Source organism: Gadus chalcogrammus, chromosome 4 (genome assembly GCF_026213295.1).
Source record: "Gadus chalcogrammus isolate NIFS_2021 chromosome 4, NIFS_Gcha_1.0, whole genome shotgun sequence".
Taxonomy (NCBI): Eukaryota; Metazoa; Chordata; class Actinopteri; order Gadiformes; family Gadidae; genus Gadus; species Gadus chalcogrammus.
This window is the reverse complement of record NC_079415.1, coordinates 16,747,168-16,767,985: the sequence shown is the minus strand read 5'-3', so window position 1 is coordinate 16,767,985 and position 20,818 is coordinate 16,747,168. Positions and strand designations below refer to the sequence as shown.

At 49.3% G+C, this 20,818-nt stretch overlaps 1 protein-coding gene across 2 annotated transcripts in view; it reads left to right on the top strand.

Annotated features, from left to right (window-relative positions):
- dab2ipb (DAB2 interacting protein b) overlaps positions 1-20,184 on the top strand; it is a 51,775-nt gene extending 31,591 nt beyond the window's left edge. For both annotated transcript variants that reach the window (XM_056589644.1, XM_056589643.1), the window contains exons 6-14: positions 4,107-4,251; positions 4,981-5,217; positions 5,609-5,810; positions 8,409-8,632; positions 11,885-12,836; positions 15,384-15,521; positions 18,017-18,219; positions 18,474-18,561; positions 19,993-20,184. In XM_056589644.1, the coding sequence (XP_056445619.1) occupies positions 4,107-4,251; positions 4,981-5,217; positions 5,609-5,810; positions 8,409-8,632; positions 11,885-12,836; positions 15,384-15,521; positions 18,017-18,219; positions 18,474-18,561; positions 19,993-20,160 (2,357 nt within the window). In that variant the 3' untranslated portion in view covers positions 20,161-20,184. The remainder of the gene's footprint in view (positions 1-4,106; positions 4,252-4,980; positions 5,218-5,608; positions 5,811-8,408; positions 8,633-11,884; positions 12,837-15,383; positions 15,522-18,016; positions 18,220-18,473; positions 18,562-19,992) is intronic.
- The last annotated feature ends 634 nt before the right edge of the window (positions 20,185-20,818 follow it).

The window sequence follows — 20,818 nt, the reverse complement described above, 5'->3', positions numbered from 1 at the left end:
GTGCTGAGTAACAGCGTTTTGTGTGAACCCCAATCTCTTCCTTACCTAGATTTAAAGCTCTACCTAGAATTAAATCTCCTCTTTTTTTTGGGCCCACTGGGCAGCTAACGATGCAGCCGGTTGGATATCCTCCTCTTGAATCAAACCAATCACAATCCATACAGGCCTAATGTGTTACTGAAACTCTGCCAAGCGATATCCCGCTCAACGACAACAAACGTTGTTGTTCTATGGCTGTTGACATAAAGGCTAGGAGCGGAGGAGCTCCACACTCAGAGCGAACTCGATTGAAGAGCTTCTGGCCGTAAGTGGAGGCTAGCTAGCTGTAGCACACACAGCCGCTGTTAGCGAGATTAGTTTGGTGTCGACTCCTCCGCTTCGTCCCTCCGCCCTCCCCCCCTCATTCAGTCTGTCTCTTCGCGGTAGTGCTCCTCTGTCCTCAGGCTCGGCCTCAACTGTCAAACATCTGCCCCGCTTTGCAAGAGAAGGATCTCAACTTCTTAGATCTGTCAAACGCTAACTTGATTGATCGCAGCGATTTGGGAAAAGCAAGTAGGCTCATCAATCACTGATTATGAAAAAAACATGAGGCATCTCCATCTCCTTTCCTTAAATACCAACATACACATTAACTCAAAACAAAATCGAAATTAGCATATTGTTTTCTCACAGTGTTGACCAATGAAAACTAGCCCAGGTAGGACCAAGGTGAGGCTAACTGCGTCCAGGTGTCCTGCCTCCCCCCGTCTTCATTCCCGGCCTCTATTCCCCTCTGTGTTTGTGTATCCCCCTCTCTTCTCTGTGGCTGCCTCGGAAATGTGCACAACAGCAGTTTTTTTGCATAACGGATGGAAACAAATCCTTCCCCGCAATCACTTTTACCTCTCCCTGATTTATGTGTGTGTGTGTGTGTGGAGGGGTGCTTGTTTGTGTATTTGTGTGAGTTGTGTGTGTGTGTGTGTGTGTGTGTGTGTGTGTGTGTGTGTGTGTGTGTGTGTGTGTGTGTGTGTGTGTGTGTGTGTGTGTGTGTGTGTGTGTGTGTGTGTGTGTGTGTTTGTTTGCGTCTGTGTGTGACCATTCGTGTGTGCATTTGTGTCTGCATCTGCATGTGTGTGTTTGTATTTACCTGTTGGTGTGTGTCTATGTTTGTGTGTAAGTATGCGTGTGTGTGCAAATAATTTACTGTATGTGTGGGCTTTTGAGCACCTATGCGGTGGTCGATCTTTGTGTGTGTGTGTGTGTGTGTGTGTGTGTGTGTGTGTGTGTGTGTGTGTGTGTGTGTGTGTGTGTGGTCCTCCACAAATATAAAGTAGTTCTCTTTCCACAATGTGCGGTGAAAGAACAAAGACAGCACACACGCGCACGTCACAAAATACACAGTGAGCTTAACGCAGTTTGACATGTGGAAGCCTGGAAGTTTTAAACCACACAGGCACACACGCGCACAAACAGCATCGGTTATGGGATGGCGGTGAAGGGGAACAGAGTGTGTGTGTCTGAAACCGAGTCCTTTTCCTAAGCCCTTAGACTACGGCTGCTTTGATATTTTGAGTCAGCAGAATTGCCTCCACTGCTCGAAAAGGACAGTGGAAAGAATACTGCGTTTGCACCCCCCACCATGATCAGTCTTCCCTTTCAACTACTCTCAGATGCAAATCAGTGTTGCATCTCAGTGAAAAAACAAATATGAATGGTAATCCTCCGGTTGATGAGTAGGCTGAAATTCACAAATAGCTGATTCTTATATCAGCATGTGAAGCGGTTAGGAATTATGCCAACAGGTTGTGAGTTCGACCCCTTATGTCCGCGGTCTGCCGGTGGGCATCGGAGAGCAATATGCCCTTCCCAACCCCTAATTTGCTCTTAAAGACATTTGGACAAAAGTGTAATGACTTAATACTAGACTATAAAAGCACGTGTTTCATTGGTTTCTCTCATAAGAAACCCTTGTTTAGGAAATAAATTGCACCCAATAACATTTTGTGTGTTGCTATAGTACGTAGAGATGAACAGTACATGGTTTATGGTATTTACAGCATTCAGATCAGTAGGTTAACGCAGTTAAACATGTCTGTCATGTTTTACTGGTGTATTGCTTCCTGAATACAAACATTTCTCCTCGGTGAATTCCTTCGTTCTCTCTCTCTCTCTCTCTCTCTCTCTCTCTCTCTCTCTCTCTCTCTCTCTCTCTCTCTCTCTCTCTCTCTCTCTCTCTCTCTCTCTCTCTCTCTCTCTCTCTCTCTCTCTCTCTCTCTCTCTCTCCACCTATCTCTTGCTCTCCACCTCTCTCCCTCTCTCTCTACCTATCTCTTGCTCTCTACCCCTCTCCCTATCTCTCTCTCTCTCTACTTATCTCTTGCTCTTTACCTCTCTCTCTACCCCTCTCTCCCGCTCTCTTTTCCTCAAGGTTGCAGTCAGGGTAGTTATTGCTGGGATGTGGGCTGAATAATGCACGGCTGGCTGGGTTTTGGTGGATCCCACTGAGGCCACGACTCGCGAGCCAAGCCTGGCTTGAGCTGCTGCCATGTGGGTGTCTGTGTAGATTATAGTGCATATGGTGCGTGCCTATAGGACACCGATCGGGCATATGTTCCAACAGCCCTAGCCAAGAGGGGAGCGCGGCCACAACCAGACGACCACAGAGGGAAACCCACCCAGACACCCACGTTTACATTTGGGCTGGAAGCGAAAGAACTGACATGCACATGGAGAAGGAGCGGTGTAGGTTTGCCACCCATGTCTATTTGACAGAGGGCAGTATGCTATGTTGGCTGATAGGGTTTTGGGTGGCATCTCCTTCTGCATTGGCTGAGGTAAAGCATGTCATCATCATGTTGTACATCATTTGGGAGGATGAAGATGAGGCTGACGATGATGAGTCATTTCTTCTCCCAGGATGGAGGATTCTTGATGTACTTAAGTCCTCCTAAGTTTTAATGAACTGTGTCTGAATGAACTAAAAGCATCTCCAGAATTGCTTCCCATTACTCCTACTCAAGTGTCTGCCTTTTCTGATTAGCTCTCCGTGTTACATCATGTCGCTGAACGGCGTTGCCTGGCACCGTTCTTTGCCCCTCGGCTTTGTGAAGACTAGCAGAAAAGTTTGACTAATTGTCACTGTCATTCTTGCTGTGCTGCGTGGTCAGTCAGTGCCACTGTGGTTAGCCCAGTGGTTAATGTGGTGCCACCGTGGTGAGCACAGTGTTTAGAAAAGTGGTTAGCGTGGTGCCACAGTGGTTAGCGTGGTGCCACAGTGGTTAGCGTGGTGCAACAGGGGTTAGCACAGTGGTTAGAATGGTGCCACAGTGGTTAGCACAGTAGGTAACTTTGTGCTACAGTGGTTAGCATGGTGCCACAGTGGTTAGCACAGTGGTTAGCGTGATGGCACAGTGGTTATCAAAGTGGTTAGCACAGTGGTTAGCTATGTGCCACAGTGGTTAGCTTGGTGGCACAGTGGTTAGCACAGTGGTTAGCGCGGTGGCACAGAGGTTAGCTATGTGCCACAGTGGTTAGCACAGTGGTTAGAATGATGGCACACTGGCTAGCACAGTGGTTAGCATGGTGCAACCGTGGTTAGCCCAGTGTTTAGCATTGGTAAGCTTGGTGGCACAGAGGTTAGAATAGTGGTTAGCGTGGTGCAACCGTGGTTAGCCCAGTGGTTAGCACAGTGGTTAGCTTGGTGGCACAGAGGTTAGCATATTGGTTAGCGTGGTGCAACCGTGGTTAGCACAGCGGACCCATTGACGACGAAACAGTCCGTATCCGTATTTACCATAGGGTGTGAATGGGCCTGAAGAAGGTCAGGGGTTCAAGCCCCACAGGGACCTTCCTTAGATGAGTTCTCCCGTGTTCGTTTGGGTTTCCTCTGGGTGCTCTGGTGTCCTACCACGCCAAAGGATTCAATAAATAAAGTAGGGAATAAAGTTCCCTACCTTTTTAAAGTACTCTAACATGTATCCTCTGGTATCCACGCACACACCAAAATATGTGTAATAAAAATGAATTTCAGAACAGGCTTCCTGCAGAGACCCCATTCCGTCCCTCTTGTGTTTCAGTGACCATACGGTTTGGTCTGATGTCTTGTTTTGTTGTGTCACCCCGACCAGGCGAGTTCATCAAGGCCCTGTACGAGTCAGATGAGAACTGTGAGGTGGACGCCTCTAAGTGTTCGTCCAGTGACCTGCCGGAGCACCAGAGCAACCTGAAGATGTGCTGCGAGCTGGCCTTCTGCAAGATCATCAACTCCTACTGGTACACACACACATACATACCTACTGGCACACACACACACACACACACACACACACACACACACACACACACACACACACACACACACACACACACACACACACACACACACACACACACACACACACACACACACACACACACAGAGACACACACACACACACACAGACCCTGAGCTGGTCTTCTGCAAGATCATCAACTCCTACTGGTACACGCACACATACACACACACACACACACACACGCACACACACACTGAGCAGGCCTTCTGCAAAATCATCAACTCCTACTGGTACACGGCACGCCCACACACACACACACACACACACACACACACACACACACACACACACACACACACACACACACACACACACACACACACACACACACACACACACACACACACACACACACTGATCTGGCCTTCTGCAAGATCATCAACTCAACACAACCCACACTGGGATAGTGTTACAGCCAGGGTGTTGGATAAGCTACCTGTAGCCATCCTTGAGCAGGATGCCCAACCCCTACCTCATCATCAATGACATTGACTAAAAGCATCTTATACAATTAAGAAGATGCGTTGAGTGAAGACTAATCCATCTTGGATAAATGTCCTGAATAAGATCCACTATTGATTATTTGTAAACAATAATAAATCAATAGTAGAGATATCGTTGATGCAGGTTATTGACCTCGACTTACTCACTCCGGAACGTTCCACAGCGTCTTCCCCCGGGAGCTGAAGGAGGTGTTTGCGTCGTGGCGACAGGAGTGCAGTAACCGGGGGCGACCCGACATCAGCGAGCGTCTGATCAGCGCCTCGCTGTTCCTGCGCTTCCTGTGTCCTGCCGTCATGTCCCCGTCGCTGTTCGACCTGATGCAGGAGTACCCCGACGACCGCACCGCACGCACACTAACACTCATCGCCAAAGTCACGCAGAACCTGGCCAACTTCACCAAGTGAGACGCTAAGCATTCTAAGCATATTATGAGATATTATTAAATTGTAGGTCATCATAAAACTGTTGTGTTTTTCGTTTTAGATCTATATAATATGGAAGCTGCCAAACAAGATTTAAATTTGGGTGGTGTCTTTAAGCCATTTTAAATCAAGTATATTAAGCTAATTATAATAGTAAATAATAATTATGATTTTGATAATATGTTTCATTTATAGTTTAAATGTAAATATGTTAAGACACTATAAGACATTTTATACAAAACTAAAATATGTAAAGATTGAGTAAAAAACCAAACAAAAATCAATCAATCTTTTTAGCATCCCAACATTTCCGGAGCATTGTCCATGGTTTAGCTGCCTCTAACGTTGACTAACTCTCCCCGGCCCCAGGTTTGGCAGCAAGGAGGAGTATATGTCCTTCATGAACCAGTTCCTGGAGCACGAGTGGACCAACATGCAGCGCTTCCTGCTGGAGATCTCCAACCCGGAGACCATCTCCACCACGGCGGGCTTCGAGGGCTACATCGACCTGGGCCGCGAGTTGTCCACGCTGCACTCGCTGCTCTCCGAGGTGGTGGCCCAGACAGACCAGGTACACACCGCCGCCTGGGGATAGATACAGCCTGGAGCTGTTAGCAGCAGTGGGGCGGCAGTACCTAAGGATGTAGAGCAGGCTGCTAGTTCATTCCCCGGCTGCTCCTAGCTGAGTGTCGATGTGGCCCTGAGCAAGATGGCTCACCCTGACTGCTCCTGATGAGCTGGATGTCGCCCTGCGTCGTTGACTCAAACATTGGTCTGTGAATGAACAGTTGTTAGTCGCTTTGGAAAAAAGCGTCTCACAAAATTCCCCTAAATGTAAGCAATATTCACAGATGGGTTCACAGGAGCGCTGTTTTACCCCCAGCTGGGAGGATTTGATGGTAATGACTAACTGATTTTAGTCGTTACGAGCCCAAAATAAAACCATTCGCTGATGTCATCACAAGTGGGAGTGTCCCACCTAGGGTTAGAACGCGGTGTGTACAGTTTATTTATACCACAGAATAGCACTGTAGAGGTTTCAAATGTATGGTTGTTTTTATTTTTGCTATGTCCCCAAAAGCAGGTGTTTCAAACAAAGGTATAATTAAATCATGCTTTAGGTGGATATATGCACAAGCCTGATTTTCCCAGAGCCCTATCCTGACCTGAAGCCAGTCTGAGTTAACAAACTAACGTTGAACGTTTAAACCGTGGCGGTATGTCAGACCCCAATCCAACGCTAGCCATCGATCAAAGTTGGAGCAATCATAAAAATTTTAAACTGGGTATACCCATTGCATAAACAGCACTTTAAATGTCTACAGTACTGCTTGAAGCACTCGAAAAAAACATTATTATCCATCTATAAATATGTCATTGAACTGAGAATGAGTCAGCTTAAAAAAAGTGGTAATCCGGTTGAGAAGGCTGTTCTCAACCGGAGAAGGCTGTTTCTCATTTACAAACCTGTCTTGAAGTCTTAGACAAAGACGCACATTAAACATGAGACAATGAGATTGTGAAATATTAATTAAAAGACTATATTGTATTTTGCAATATAGAAAAAATAGCCCTTGTCATTCTGCCAGCACGCACGGATAGATTCTGTAAGGTTTCTGTTACAGCTATCATTTTCCAAGCACTAACATTCATTTAACCCACAAAAAGGGGTTGCTAAATGTTCGTAGCTAGGTAGGTGTGTTTGTGTGTGTGTGTGTGTGTGTGTGTGTGTGTGTGTGTGTGTGTGTGTGTGTGTGTGTGTGTGTGTGTGTGTGTGTGTGTGTGTGTGTGTGTGTGTGTGTGTGTGTGTGTGTGTGTGTGTGTGTCTGCAAACTCATACCTGTATTACTTTTCTATTAGACAGATCAGTCATCTCTTGTTTTATTTATAGGTCAGTCAATACACAGGAATCTAATTCAGATTATGTTAATCAAGCTCAAATGTAATATCTAATTTAAATTTGCCCCGTAACTTTATCGCTTGCCTATTGTACGCACGTACCTATCTGAAAGCGTTCTGTTTGTACAAACTTCATGGTGTATATCATGGATCAAAAAACACGTAAAATCTTTTCCTCGTGCCCTAATCGAGTGGGGAGGCAGACTTGTTTCATTAGGGACATGATAAAAGGCAGAGTGCTAGGATGCATTACCCGCTGTGGGTAATAGTTGGTTCCCCCCGTGCGTTCAGCCAGCTTCAAACACGAGCCCCCCACCGCCTCACTATTAGTATTGAGCGCCCTGCTCCGATCAATATCTGTATCATTTCTGCATTACTTGATATGGGGCCCTTGGACCGGGCCACTCTGAATGGCTGATTAGAGGGCATATCGACGGCTCGGTAAGGGCATCGCCTCCCTGCATTAGCTGTAGTGATGGAGGCGTCAGCGGTAATAGCTTGATAAACACCAGGCTGTCTGTCTTCCTGCAGCGCTCTCACCGTCCCCTCTTCGCTGGCTGGCTCAGAGAACTTTTTCTCCCCCTACTGATCATTTCCTGAGTTCACATGGGATCTTATATTTGCATTGCTGAACGTATGTGTCGTACTGTCCATTCATTCATTTGACCTTAATTGAATGTAGAACACATTGCAGAGGCGTCTCCAGATACAATGGTGATGAGTCACATGGTTTTGGTTTTCTTTCTATACTTTTTCTTGTATACTTCTGCCCCCCCTCATTACATCATATAACAAGACAAGGTCATTGATCATCTACAATTAGGCCATTTAGCAGACGCTTTTATCCAAAGCGACTTGCATCGTTTGCATCGACGGCAGAGTCAACCATGCAAGGCGACAGCCAGCTCGTCAGGAGCAGTTAGGGTGAGGTGTTAGGTGGGTTAGGTGTCTTGCTCAGGGACACATCAACACTCAGCTAGGAGGAGCTGGGGATTGAACTAGCAACCTTTCAGTTTCAAGACAACTGCTCTACCTCCTGAGCTAAGCCGACCCTTCATGTATAGTGTTGCCCTGCTGGCCCAGTTCGCAGAATTGCTACATGAATACCTGACATAAAGCAATTCATGCAGTCATTCATAAGTGTTGATAGCTACAACTGTAACACCTCCTCTAGCCCCCAGAGGCCACTAATGGAGAGACTCACATAGTGCAGCTTTAAACACTTAAACATTGTCTCTTATTTAACATGTCTTTCTCCATCCCGTGACAGACCGCGGCCGCCAAGCTGGGCCCCCTGCCGCGAATCCTGCGGGAGGTGAGCGCGGCGGTGGCCAACCCGTCCTGCGTCATGACCGGCTCCGGCCCGGCCTCGGACCACGCCTCCTCCACCGCCGCCAACGCCTCGTCCTCCTGCTCCTCGCCATCGCCCCCCGGCGCCGGCTGCAGCATCTCCACCGGCCTGCAGAAGATGGTCATCGACAACGACCTCTCAGGGTAAGAGAGGCAGACCGGGTTTAGACAGAGGATAGGATGAGCCTCAAGGGGGAGGTACTGGGTGTCTCGCCAGCAGAATTTTTAATAAAAACAGATAAAAATAGTAAAATGAAGAAATTATATAAATATCAATGAAGAAGGACTTACCTTTTTGGCAGTCCAGGTAAGCTAATACATTATTGATATTGTGTCTCAAGGGGGGTTGTGCCTTTACTTTTAATACTCAATCACTTTTAAATCGCTATTCAGACGAAGCTTTCATCCAAGCAACTTCCCGTGAATCACTCATTTATTGTATTTGTATGGAACCCTCCCTACCAGCGCACCTCCTGGTAGTCAAACACAGCGAACCCCTTCAGCAGCCCGACCAGCTAGAGGAGGCCGGCTCAGATCTTCCTCTTGAGGTGCCATGTTTGTAAAAAGCCAACACTGTCTCGCCGTACAGGCAGAAACACACCGGCGTCATACTCCAGGACAGACACACATGACGCACATTTAGAGAAGCACTAACAAACGCAGGCGCTCGGTGTGAATGGAAACAAAACAAAAATTCCATCTATGACTTCATGTGTCATGTAAACATCTTTGTGTGGAATCAAATGCGTTTCGTTCCCCGGTGGTTCTGTGTGATGGAACGTAGCGCGGGGTGATTTCCCCATACCGGGAGATTCCTTCACCCGTGGGGAAATACTGTTATTTCTGCACAGTGTCAATAGGTAACCGCCGGCAACAGGCTGGTGATTGTGAGTAAGCCTTATGGTTATTATAATATCTGCAACGTACTCCTCTTGTCTTTGATTACACAGGCTGTTTTGTGTGTGTGTGCTTTCATCTACATATTGTAATCAGCCCGTGTGTGTCTGTGTGTGTACCGGAAACATGAAATTGAAATGAGCAGGAAATTATCAAGCAGTATTCAAATTGTATTGTTATTATACTTTCTTTATGATTCCCAAGATACCAGTCACACTGAACTGATATCTCATGAGGAAAAATTTATGAAAGAAAAAGAAAGAAATAGATTGAGTGACAAGGGCGTTGAAGGATACAAGGTTATTGGGCCTTTGTTTTTCTTTCTCTCTGTGGAGTGTTTCTGTGTGCCTGTGTCACACAAAACCCAGTGAGAGGACATTCATCTGCTGTCCTTCAGAGTCAATACAATCCACTTCTGACGTCTGTGTCCTTGAGCAAGGCACAAGCAAACCCAGTGGTGGCCGGTCAGAGGCGAACGGTTTTTAATAGGCTTGTCACAGGCAGAGGTGCCTCTCGCTCTCGCTCTCGCTCTCGCTCGTTCTCGTTCTCTCTCTGTCTATCTCCCTCTCTCCCCCCCAACACTAGCTTCACCTCTGCTCGTTCGCCACCAGAACAGAAAGATGGAAATCTTGTTTACTTGCACTCACACTTAAAGGTTCTCCCGACAACGACCCCCCCCCTCCATTACCATGCGCCCCTCCGCCCCCTCCGCCCGCGGGGTCTCAGAGACAGTGGGAGGTGTGGACAGAGAGACACACAGGCAGCAGAACCAACAGGTTAGCGTCAGGGAGGGAGTGCAGGGGAACATGAGTGGAGGTGTTGAACTAGAGGAGGTGTTGAACTAACCGCTGAACCGATTCAACGGTTAGCGAACAGAGACCGCCGGTTAATGGGACTTAACATCATCTGTACCTTGTATGTATCTACATCTCTCAGAAATGACACTTATATCAGTTTTATTTGTGTTATTGGGTGCCAATAATTCCTTAGGATATCATGTTTAGGTATTCTATCTTTTGCCCTTAGTGTTGAATATGGTGAGTCATTCATTCTTTTCAATCTACTATTGAGTCATTTCCCCTGCCCTGTACTGAATAAGTGACGCCTCGTAACTTCAAAATAGAACCAATATAAAAAGACATGAGCCCAGGCAGATCCACACGGTGAGAGTGGGAGTCTGCTGGTAAAACATCAACACTGTCCTGGCCATGCTGGACAAGAGGCCTGCCTCTTCATCCTCACACACAGACTGAGACACATTTAGATTGAAACGGAGGAGGTGGAGACGGAGGCACAGGGAATCTATATACAGGATCCCCCGTCAGCCTCCACCTCCACGCCACGGAGTTTACTCTGGCACTGCCGCTGCTGCCCACTGTAGATGAGATACACGCTAAAGGAATGATTTGGAACCGCCTGTCTAGATCAAAGCTAAACCAAAAGAGTCGGAAGGAGTGTTGTGGTCGTAGGGAAGATGGAATGGATGGATGGAGGGGGGAGGAGGAGGGAAGAAGGGAGGGAGGAGGTATTGGAGGGAGGGAGGAAGAATGGAGGGAGGGAGGGCGGGAGACAGGAAGGGAGGGAGGGAGGAAGCAATGGAGGGAGGGAAGAAGGCAGGGAGGAAGGGAGGGAGGGAGGAAGGCAGTAAGAGAGGGAGGAGAGATGTTGTGTTGGTATGGAAGACTGGAGAGACGGGCTGAGCGAGGCCTGGCTGGGTTGCTTGAGTGATGGCGGTGATTAAGGAACACATCATGTCTGTCAAGGCAATTGTCTCCGGGCAATAATGGCTCCATATGGCAGCGAGTCGGCGAGCGGCACAAAGAAATGAGGGGGAAATGAAGAAGTGTACACCAACTCTCTTTCACTTTACCTCACCCCTGTCGCTAACTCTCCAGATCCCCTCCTCAATGTGGCTGCCGTAGATGAAATATCATCTTACCTTTACAAAGACGCTGTCTACTGTTAGTGGGGTTACTGCCTGGTTCATGTTGTTCAGCAACATGTTCATCAGCATGTTGTTCATCAACATGTTCATCAGCATGTTCCCCATCAACATGTTCATCAGCATGTTCCTCATCAACATGTTCATCAGCATGTTGTTCATCAACATGTTCATCAGCATGTTCCTCAACATGTTGATCAGCATGTTCTTCATCAACATGTTGATCAGCATGTTCTTCAACAACATGTTGTCTAGATCCTCATCTGCAGGTCATTGATCCATTGATGACTGGTACCTGTCTCAGATACCTGTTTGAATTTTTGAGTGAATGAACAGCAAACGCTGACTTGTCGGGAGCAGTTAGGGTGAGGCGTCTTGCTCAGGGACACCTCAACACTGTGCTGGGGAGGAGCCGGGGATCGAACTAGCAGCCTTTCGTTTACCAGTCAACCCCTCTGTACCTACTGAGTCACTGCTGCCAACAACTCAGGCCGCGCTTGACGCCCAAACATCCCGTCTGTGATTGAACGAAGCCCCCCTTTATGTCTTTCCTCCAGGCTGGTGGACTTCACGCGGCTGCCCTCGCCCACGCCCGAGAACAAGGACCTGTTCTTCGTGACCCGGAGCTCGGGGGTGCAGCCCGCCCCGGCCCGCAGCTCCAGCTACTCCGAGTCCAACGAGCCAGAGCCGGGCCTGGCCAACGGCAGCAAGAGCCTCTCCATGCTGGACCTTCAGGACCCCCGCAGCATGGACCTGGCCCAGGGCGGCCCCTCCCCGTCGGACCTCAGCCCGGGCCCCTGTCTGGTGGAGGGCCCCCCGCCGGCCTCCTCCGTGGCCGTGTGGTCGGCCCGCGCCCCACCGGGCGGAGGTGGCGGCGGCGGTGGCGGGGCCGCCCCCCCGGGGGTCCCCGCCCTCCTCAGGAGGCCCGGGCAGACGGCGCCCGCCGCCTCGGGGTCGGACGGCCTCCCAGGGAGGCCGCTGCCGCAGCACCTGCTGGCGCCGCTCTCCTTCCAGAACCCCGTGTACCAGATGGCGGCCGGCCTGGTCGTCTCGCCGCGCGGCCTCGGCGCCGACTCCGGCTCCGAGTGCCACAGCTCCGTCAGTTCCCATAGCAACAACGAGGACGGGGGGAAGCTGAACTATCTGAACCACAGCGGAGGAGGAGGGGGAGGAGGGGGAAGCAGCGGGGACGAGTACATCCGGCGGTCGGGGGATATCACGCGGCGGCAGCTCTCCCTGACGGACCCCCAGCCGCCCCCCGGCGTCCCGCGGCAGAACAGCGGCGGTCCGCAGCGCCGGATAGACCAGCCGCCGCCGCCGCAGCCCCAGGGCGTGACGCGCGGCCGCACGCCGCCCAACCTGCTGAGCGGCGGGCCCTACCCCCGGCCCGCCTCCGGCAGCGTGATGTCGTCCGCCTCGCCCGATTGGCCGGGCTGCGGTGTGCGGCTCCAGCACCAGACGTCCAAGGGGGAGAGTCCGGAGAGCAAGCACCGGGTGGGGCATAAGCAGGTAGGGTGCAGCCTGAACACGAGGGCGCAGCACACACTGGTAGGGTGTGGCGCGATTATGGAGGGCGGAGAACAAAGCAGTAGTGTGCAGCCGAACCTAGCAGAGACATCCCAGGGCCGTTTAGCGTTTTACAGACCACCGATTCCAACAGAGTCAACAGAGCAGACGTCAACAGTCGATATGTTAATGGATGAAAAGCCTCATTTAATCCGAGAAGGCCCGTTCTCATTTACAAACCTGTCTTGAAGTCTTAGACAAAGAGACACATTAAACATGATACAATGAGATTGTGAAATATTAATTAAAAGACTATATTGTATTTTGCAATATAGGAAAAATAGCTCTTGCCAGACTGCCAGCACGCATGGATAGATTCTGTGAGCTTTTTGTTACAGCTGTCATTTTCCAAGCACTACCAGTCATTTAACCCACAAAAAGGGGTCGCTAAAGGTGTGGGTGTGTGTGTGTGTGTGTGTGTGTGTGTGTGTGTGTGTGTGTGTGTGTGTGTGTGTGTGTGTGTGTGTGTGTGTGTGTGTGTGTGTGTGTGTGTGTGTGTGTGTGTGTGTGTGTGTGTGTGTCTGGGTGATGGTGTCTTGGAACATAGACCTGGATGCTTGCTTCACCCTAATGAATTACAGTCATTGTCTTTTTAATAATGGTAATCAGCATAAAAGCGGTTCATCGCTTCACCCTTTGGTTTACTGGGGGGAGTTAAATAGGCCAGTGATGACACTGGCATGGGCTAGATTAGCTCCTCATTAAAGTGCTAATGCATGCTTTTTTGGCACACAAGATCTTTTCCCCTCCAAATGAGCTACACCCACACACAAAGTTTAAATTATTGAAACTCCGGTAACCTCAATTAAAAATAACGTAAGTATTATTAGGAAAAAGGACATTATCTTGCAGCAAACCATTCCCAGAATCCCGTCTCGCCTATGGCGTCAGTTAATTGTACATCACCTCGCTACTTCAGTTGGAAAACCTCCCTACTGAAACAGTGCAGGAGGTTCCTGGGTCTAGAAGTGAAACAGGATTCCAAGGCGTACAAAGATGATACTTATGCAAAAATAATATTAGAATACACACCCATTTGTTTTGCCCTTTGTCATTACACACAAATCCAACAAAGTTGGAATATATGTTTATTTGTTCATCTCACAGAGCAAGCGTGACTTCCTTCACAGCAGAACTCAATAAATATATATATATATATATATATATATATATATATATATATATATATATATATACGTATATATATGTATATATCGGTCTAATGAGAGACAACCTAAATCTATAGCACACGTGTAGACACGTGTCCTAAAGTTCATCCCAGTGTTTTTCACAGCATATTGTTTGCGTCGTCATGGCAGCATCCGTGGCAACAGGCAACAAGCGGAGGGGTTTTGAACAGAGAACCATTGTGAGGGTGCTTTAAAGGACAGCTGGCTTTGTTCAGAGCAGCAAGCAGCCCTCCAACGCAGTGATTAGGAACGGGAGTGAGACGACAGGTAATGGCGACAAATCGGTCTGGAGAGTTTCGGTCTGCCAAATCAGACTAAAGATCAATATCTAAAGTCCGATGGCATACGAGTTCAAATCTGGGTGGATGCGGTGCTTCTTTACTTTGCTTCATATTTGTTTCGACCAATCGTGTTGCTGGAAGCTGGGATCTGTTAGCATATGATTAGAATTAACGGCAAACAGAAAGAAAAAGTGCATGGAGGTTTATAATCGACTCGATGAAGACTGAATCCCCTTCTGAAAGCTTATTCCACTCTTTGGTAGAATATCTCAGAACGAAACGGGAAACAACCTGTTACTCCACCCCTTCCAGTTTTTGGTTCCCTGCACAGGCTCTGTGTCATCTCCCCTTAGAGAGAAATTGTCCGGAGAAATAAAACACAAAATATATTGTCTTTTAATGATCTGTTTGGATTTCATCATTCACGAACTTCCGCTTTCCGATAGTCATCCTGATGAGACAGAGCGGGGCCTTGGAACACCTGGCAGAGCCGGTTAAAAACAATCAATGCTTTTATTTATTGAACGCACCCTCACACACACACACACACACACACACACACACACACCCTCACAAACACACACATACACACACACACACACACACACACACACACACACACACACACACACACACACACACACACACGCACACACAAACACAAACATCGCTGACATAAGAGGGATGGCAATAAGGATGACTAAATGCGTCTGATCATGCCTCACAGCTGGTCTGGCCTGGTGCTTTGGACATGTTGTGTATCGTTGTGAACGTGTGATTGTGTGTGTGTGTGTGTGTTTGTGTGTGTTTGTGTGTGTGTGTGTCTGATTTAAGCCAAGTGGTCTCACCCGGCTTTAGACCCAAACGTCTCACCAGCTCCACCTGCTTCTCAGGCCTCCCCCCCCCCCCCCCCGGGGTTGTTTTGGTTCACTCGCATGACCCCTCACCTCACCTCCCTCCCTCCCACCCCCCCACCTCCCCCCGCTCATGTGCGTGTGTGTGTGTGTTGGTTCCCCCAGGCCCCCTCCCTGGTGAAGCCCAGTGCGCTGGACCGCACGGCCGCTTGGCTGTTGAATATGAATGTGCAGTATTTAGACCATGAGGGTCCGGAGCCGGAGCCCCCCAGACACAGAGAGGACCTGTCTCAGGTGGAGAAGGTAACCCCCACCCGGACCCCGACCGCACCCCGATCCCTCCCTCCTTTCCTGAATCACTTCCTCCCTTCCCCTCTCCTGCCCTCCCTTCCTCATTCCCTCTCTCCTTCCCTCTCTCCTTCCCTTCCTCCCTCCGTTCCTTCCTCTCTTTTTCCCTCCCACATTTCCTGCCACCCTCTGCCCCTCCCTCTCACCCTTCATCCTTCCCTCCCCATCCCCTCTCTCCCTCTTCCCTTTCATCCCCCTCCCTCCCTCCTTCTCACCCGCCCTCTGTTCTTCCCTTCCTTCCTTCCCTTCCTTCCTTCCTTCCTTCCCTTCCTTCCCAACCTGTCCTTCAGAGAAGCTTCAGCTCTCTCCGACACAAACCTTCTGGACAGCCATGAAAACAACCAAGTGCAGCGTCTCTTCCTCCCTCGACTCTTTTTGTCTTGCTCGCCCTTTGAGCGTCGTTCTTTCCGGCCCTGTGTGTCTGACCGCGGCCCCCCCCCGGCGTCTTACCCCCCGAGCCTCTTTGATCTCCAGCGCCCCGCTGTGCCGGCCACCCTGCGTGTTGACGTCTGTTTGTTCCTCCTCCTGCTGGGAGCTTCCGGCTCCTTCCCCTTCCACCTCCTTCTTCTAACCTCACAGACGAGATGTTAACGTCGTGTGCTCCCGGTCTCTCTCTCTCTCTCCCTAACCTACAATGAAGTCTGGAATGTTTCTGAGAGGCGTACAAGTCCTGGCTAGGGGTGGGTGTGTGTGCATGTATGCGTGCGTGTGTGTGTGTGTGTGTCCGCATCATTTAACAGCTGTTAGATTAAGGGAAGGAACGTGCTTCCTACTTGCCTGCTCCTGTTCTCCGTATCTTCCTGCCTCTGCTCTCCACGCCTGTGTGTGTCTCCCTATCATCCCCACTGCTCACTGCTCTCCATATCCCTAACGGCTGCCACGCGGCACCCCGGCATGGTGCATTCATGGAAAATGTAATTATCTATGTTAACACAAACACACACACACACACACACACACAGCGTGTGTGTTCAGTGCACAGAGGGAGACGTGAGGCGTCTGCAATATCATGACCTGGGGAGAGGGGGGAGGATGGGGGAGAGGGGGGAGGATGGGGGGGGTGGGTCGATTGGGCTGTTGATACTGACCTGGGGGAGTGGGGGAGGATGGCGGGAGGGGGGGGGGGGGGGGTCGATTGGGCTGTTCAAGCAAGGTCACCCCCCCTGGCCAGGGGAGGTTTCCCTGGGTCTGGCCCAGGGGGGCCCCAGGAGGGCCCCAGGGAGCCTGGGGTTGCAGTAAGCACAAGGAGACAAGGACACAAGGAGATAAGAAGGTGTGATTGATTATAACAACACACTAGGTTGAGTTGAGCATGGATGGTGTTCATTGAACCCGGTTTAAATAACACACCTTTCAAACGTTTGATTGTTGTTTGGGTTGTTGTGTTGTGTTGTGTTGTGTTGTGTTGTATATCGCTGGACCTCAACCATGTATATTATTTTCTTTTATGAAACAATAACGCCATTTTCTTCCTCTAGTGGATGCTACAGCGACAGTAACCTTCAAATACCCCCGTATCGCCGGGTTTTTGTATGTACAGATATTACTTTTTTTAAATCTACTCCTGGAGGATTTATGCCCTGCGGGAAACACTTCCTCTCCAAACCCTCTCTTGTCCTCAGGGGGGGCCACTGAGGGGTCAGGCAGAGCTTTTCCCCGACTTACGTTGCGGGGCCGGCTAGACGGCCCTGTTGTTGTCTGTCACCTCCTCCGTCCTCCTCCTCTTCTTTGCTGGTCATCGCGCAGCAGGAAATGATCTGAGGCGGCTTAGAGGTCTTTGGCCCGCAGCCCAATGACTCGGATTAAAGGGCATGTCTGGAGGCAGGGGGACTGTAATGAAAGTCACACAAACGTATGAGCTAATGTAAGCTAAGCAAACCCTAACCGCGTTCGAGGGACGAAGAATTGATGGGCTGGGTTATGAGCGGACCACCGAGGAGACAGGGGAGGTGCTTAGGATGGTGATTAGGGTGATCCATGGGATGGGACATTATTGATGTTATAATCTTGGCACAAGGATTTACTTTCCAATATCGCCCCCAAAAAGTGTATTTTATTTCCGAAGACGGAGGGGTAGTGGACTTATAGGGTGCATTGTTATTTTGTTGCTTTACATTTTTTTATAATCTTTTGTTTCTGGGCTTTTGAACCATTATGGCTGTTATAGACCAAAATATATCGTCTTTTTTTAATGTTCTTTTTGTGCCTTTTAGACAAGAAAGTGGGTAAAAAGTGAGGAAATGTTAGGACAAAGGGGCGTAGAACCTCCTGTGGGAATCAAACCCATCACACCGAGCTCCACCGCCGGCAAGTGGAGGTGTCGATAACATTCTGGTTACTAACGTCCGGCTTGGCTAACACCAACCCCCTACCTCCTGGCTGGGGGGTAGGGGGGTTTTAACCACTGTAACCATGGCGACGCTCTGACCGGCTCCTCGCTCTCGCTTCAGTACCAGCAGGAGATCGCGGTGCTCCAGGAGCGTCTGCGGGCGTCGGTGCAGAAGCTGGAGGAGTACGAGGCGCGTCTGAAGGGGCAGGACGAGCAGGCCCAGAAGGTGCTGATGGAGTACCAGGCCCGGCTGGAGGAGTCGGAGGAGCGGCTGCGGAGGCAGGAGGACGACAAGGACCTCCAGATGAAGGGCATCATCAGCCGGTGAGGAGGCGGGGTGGCGTCGGGTTCTTGTGTTGTTGTTGTCGTGGTGACACACTCTCCCCTCACCTTTTCAGGTTAATGTCTGTAGTTTAGACCCTGCTGTCCCCTCACCTCTTCAGGTTAATGTCCGTAGTTTAGACCCTGCTGTCCCCTCACCTCTTCAGGTTAATGTCTGTAGTATAAACCCTGCTGTCCCCTCACCTCTTCAGGTTAATGTCTGTAGTCTAAACCCTGCTGTCCCCTAACCTCTTCAGGTTAATGTCTGTGGAGGAGGAGCTGAAGAAGGACCACTCAGACATGCAGGCGGTCGTGGACTCCAAGCAGAAGATCATCGATGCCCAGGTCAGTCTCATGCTATTATTGTGAGATATATCACTATTATTTTATTAACTTTGTTTTAGGCAGTTACCCCAATCCGTTATTCATACACTTCTCATAGACAACTGCAAAAAACTGTGAATCACACCAATTATTTTGAAACAACCTGATTCATTGAGGAAATTGTTTTGGATGCATTATTTATCCATCCATATAATAAAGTTAACTCACCATGGCATATGCTGTAGCAGTGATGTTTGCTAAGTGAGCAACCTAGGCAATCTGTTAAAACAGATACGCTTACATAGAAGATGAGTTAGCAATGCTTGTTTGCAGTATATTTTTTCTTCTACTTTTGGCAGGAGGATGCATATTTCAAAAGTACTACTTTCTCTCTGTGGTGGCTCTTCAGCTAGTATCTCAGCTTGTGTATCTAGGCTCGAGCTGTATTCTGCTACACGCACTCTAAGTAAATATAGTGACAATTACGGCCGAAAAACAGCTTTCCTCCAGTCGCTTTCCTCCGAACCTGTCATGCAGCCATCCTTGTTCTCGCGCCTTATCCTCTTAACAGCTTGTGCAGCGCATCCTCTATAATTTATCTTATTTTCTCATCATACATTAATGATGCCGATCCCGCTCCGTGGAAAATAAAGTTTCATGTGGTTGCGTAACTCCATGAAAAGAGATGCAATCGTAGACTGGGGGTCTATCAGCTCTCTGGTCTGCTTGGACCCCGGGGCGGCCATCTTGGGCCTCCTAGTAGTGATTCATTAATATGCAATCGGAGACGTCAATACATTCCTAACAGGCAGCGGATAAACAGGAGGCCCAGTGTGCAACGGGCGAGGCTGTTTCTGCTTGTCATCTTAACAGAATCTTGGGTTGAAGGCATGAGATGGTTTTTTTTCTGACACACTAATTGCTTCAATGCTTGAATATTCTCAGTGCGAATTTCACACCGTTTGAAAGCAAACCAATGTCTGGTGTCAATCAATTGCAGATGTGCATGGGGAAGTTTTGAGTAGATTGAGTGAATTAATTTAATGCAAAACATCTGGTCAAGATGCACTACAACTGGAAAACAACCTTTTGAGATGCTCTACAGGCAATACAATCCATAAGATCTACACTATAATACTGACTATTTAGGATGTCAGTTATAAACGGCAAATACTTATCATAGTTGATCCCCCTCACTCATTATTTTTCGATGGGGTTTTGCTGACGCTTTCATCCAAAGCGACATTCACACATTCACACACCGACAGCGGAGTCAGCCACGCAGGGCGTGAGCCAGCTGGTCAAGTTCCGGTTACCAGTCAACCCGCTCTTCCTCCTGAGCTGCTGTCGCCGCGACATGAACTCATTCCCTTTTTTGTCATTTTGTTGTTGCCTTGTGAACTCTGCTGATGACTGACACCTGGTCGGTGGCGTGTCTCCGTGTCCCTGCAGGAGAAGCGCATCGCCTCGCTGGACGCGGCCAACACCCGGCTGATGAGCGCGCTCACGCAGCTCAAGGAGCGCTACAGCATGCAGACGCGCAACGGCATCTCGCCCACCAACCCCACCAAGCTACAGATCACCGAAAACGGGGAGTTCAGGAACAGCAGCAACTGCTAGAGGGGGGCGCCATGACGGAGAGGATTGGGGGGTGTGCATGTGTCATGGGGGGGGGGGATGCGTATGTGCATGCGTGGACGCATGTGTGGTTTGGCGAGACCGTGGTGGTGAGAGTGGTGGGCGCAGAGAAGAGAACAGGGATAAGAGTGTTGGTGTGAAACGCACTTTGACGTGAAGGTGGAGACTTAAAGGATGGAGGACTTAGATTCTTTGCTCTTTAAGTACGGGTGGATGACATACTGAGACACACACAAACACACACACACACACGGATGACTAGGACAGCAGAAACCAATGATGGACAACCTGAATCACCAGAGGGCCTTCAGAGACGGGGAGCGGGTCAGAGGAGGCGGGGGTAATTCTTGCAACACAACCAATAATAACTTTGAACAAAGTCTTCATCATCCGTACAGCCAGTCGAGGCGGCACTTCGGGGATGTTCAAAGACACCGGGGGACATTCCAGGACCTTTTGCCCGAACCCTGGGACATAAAGAACCAAAACAAAACAACCCCGCTATATAATCATGCACCGTTACCGTCGGCGACAGTTGCCCTAGCAACCGCCCAGCCCCTCCTCCTCCTCTCTCTTCTCTCCTCCTCCTTTTATGACAGAGAATAAAAAACACACAAACACACAAAAAAAGAATGATATA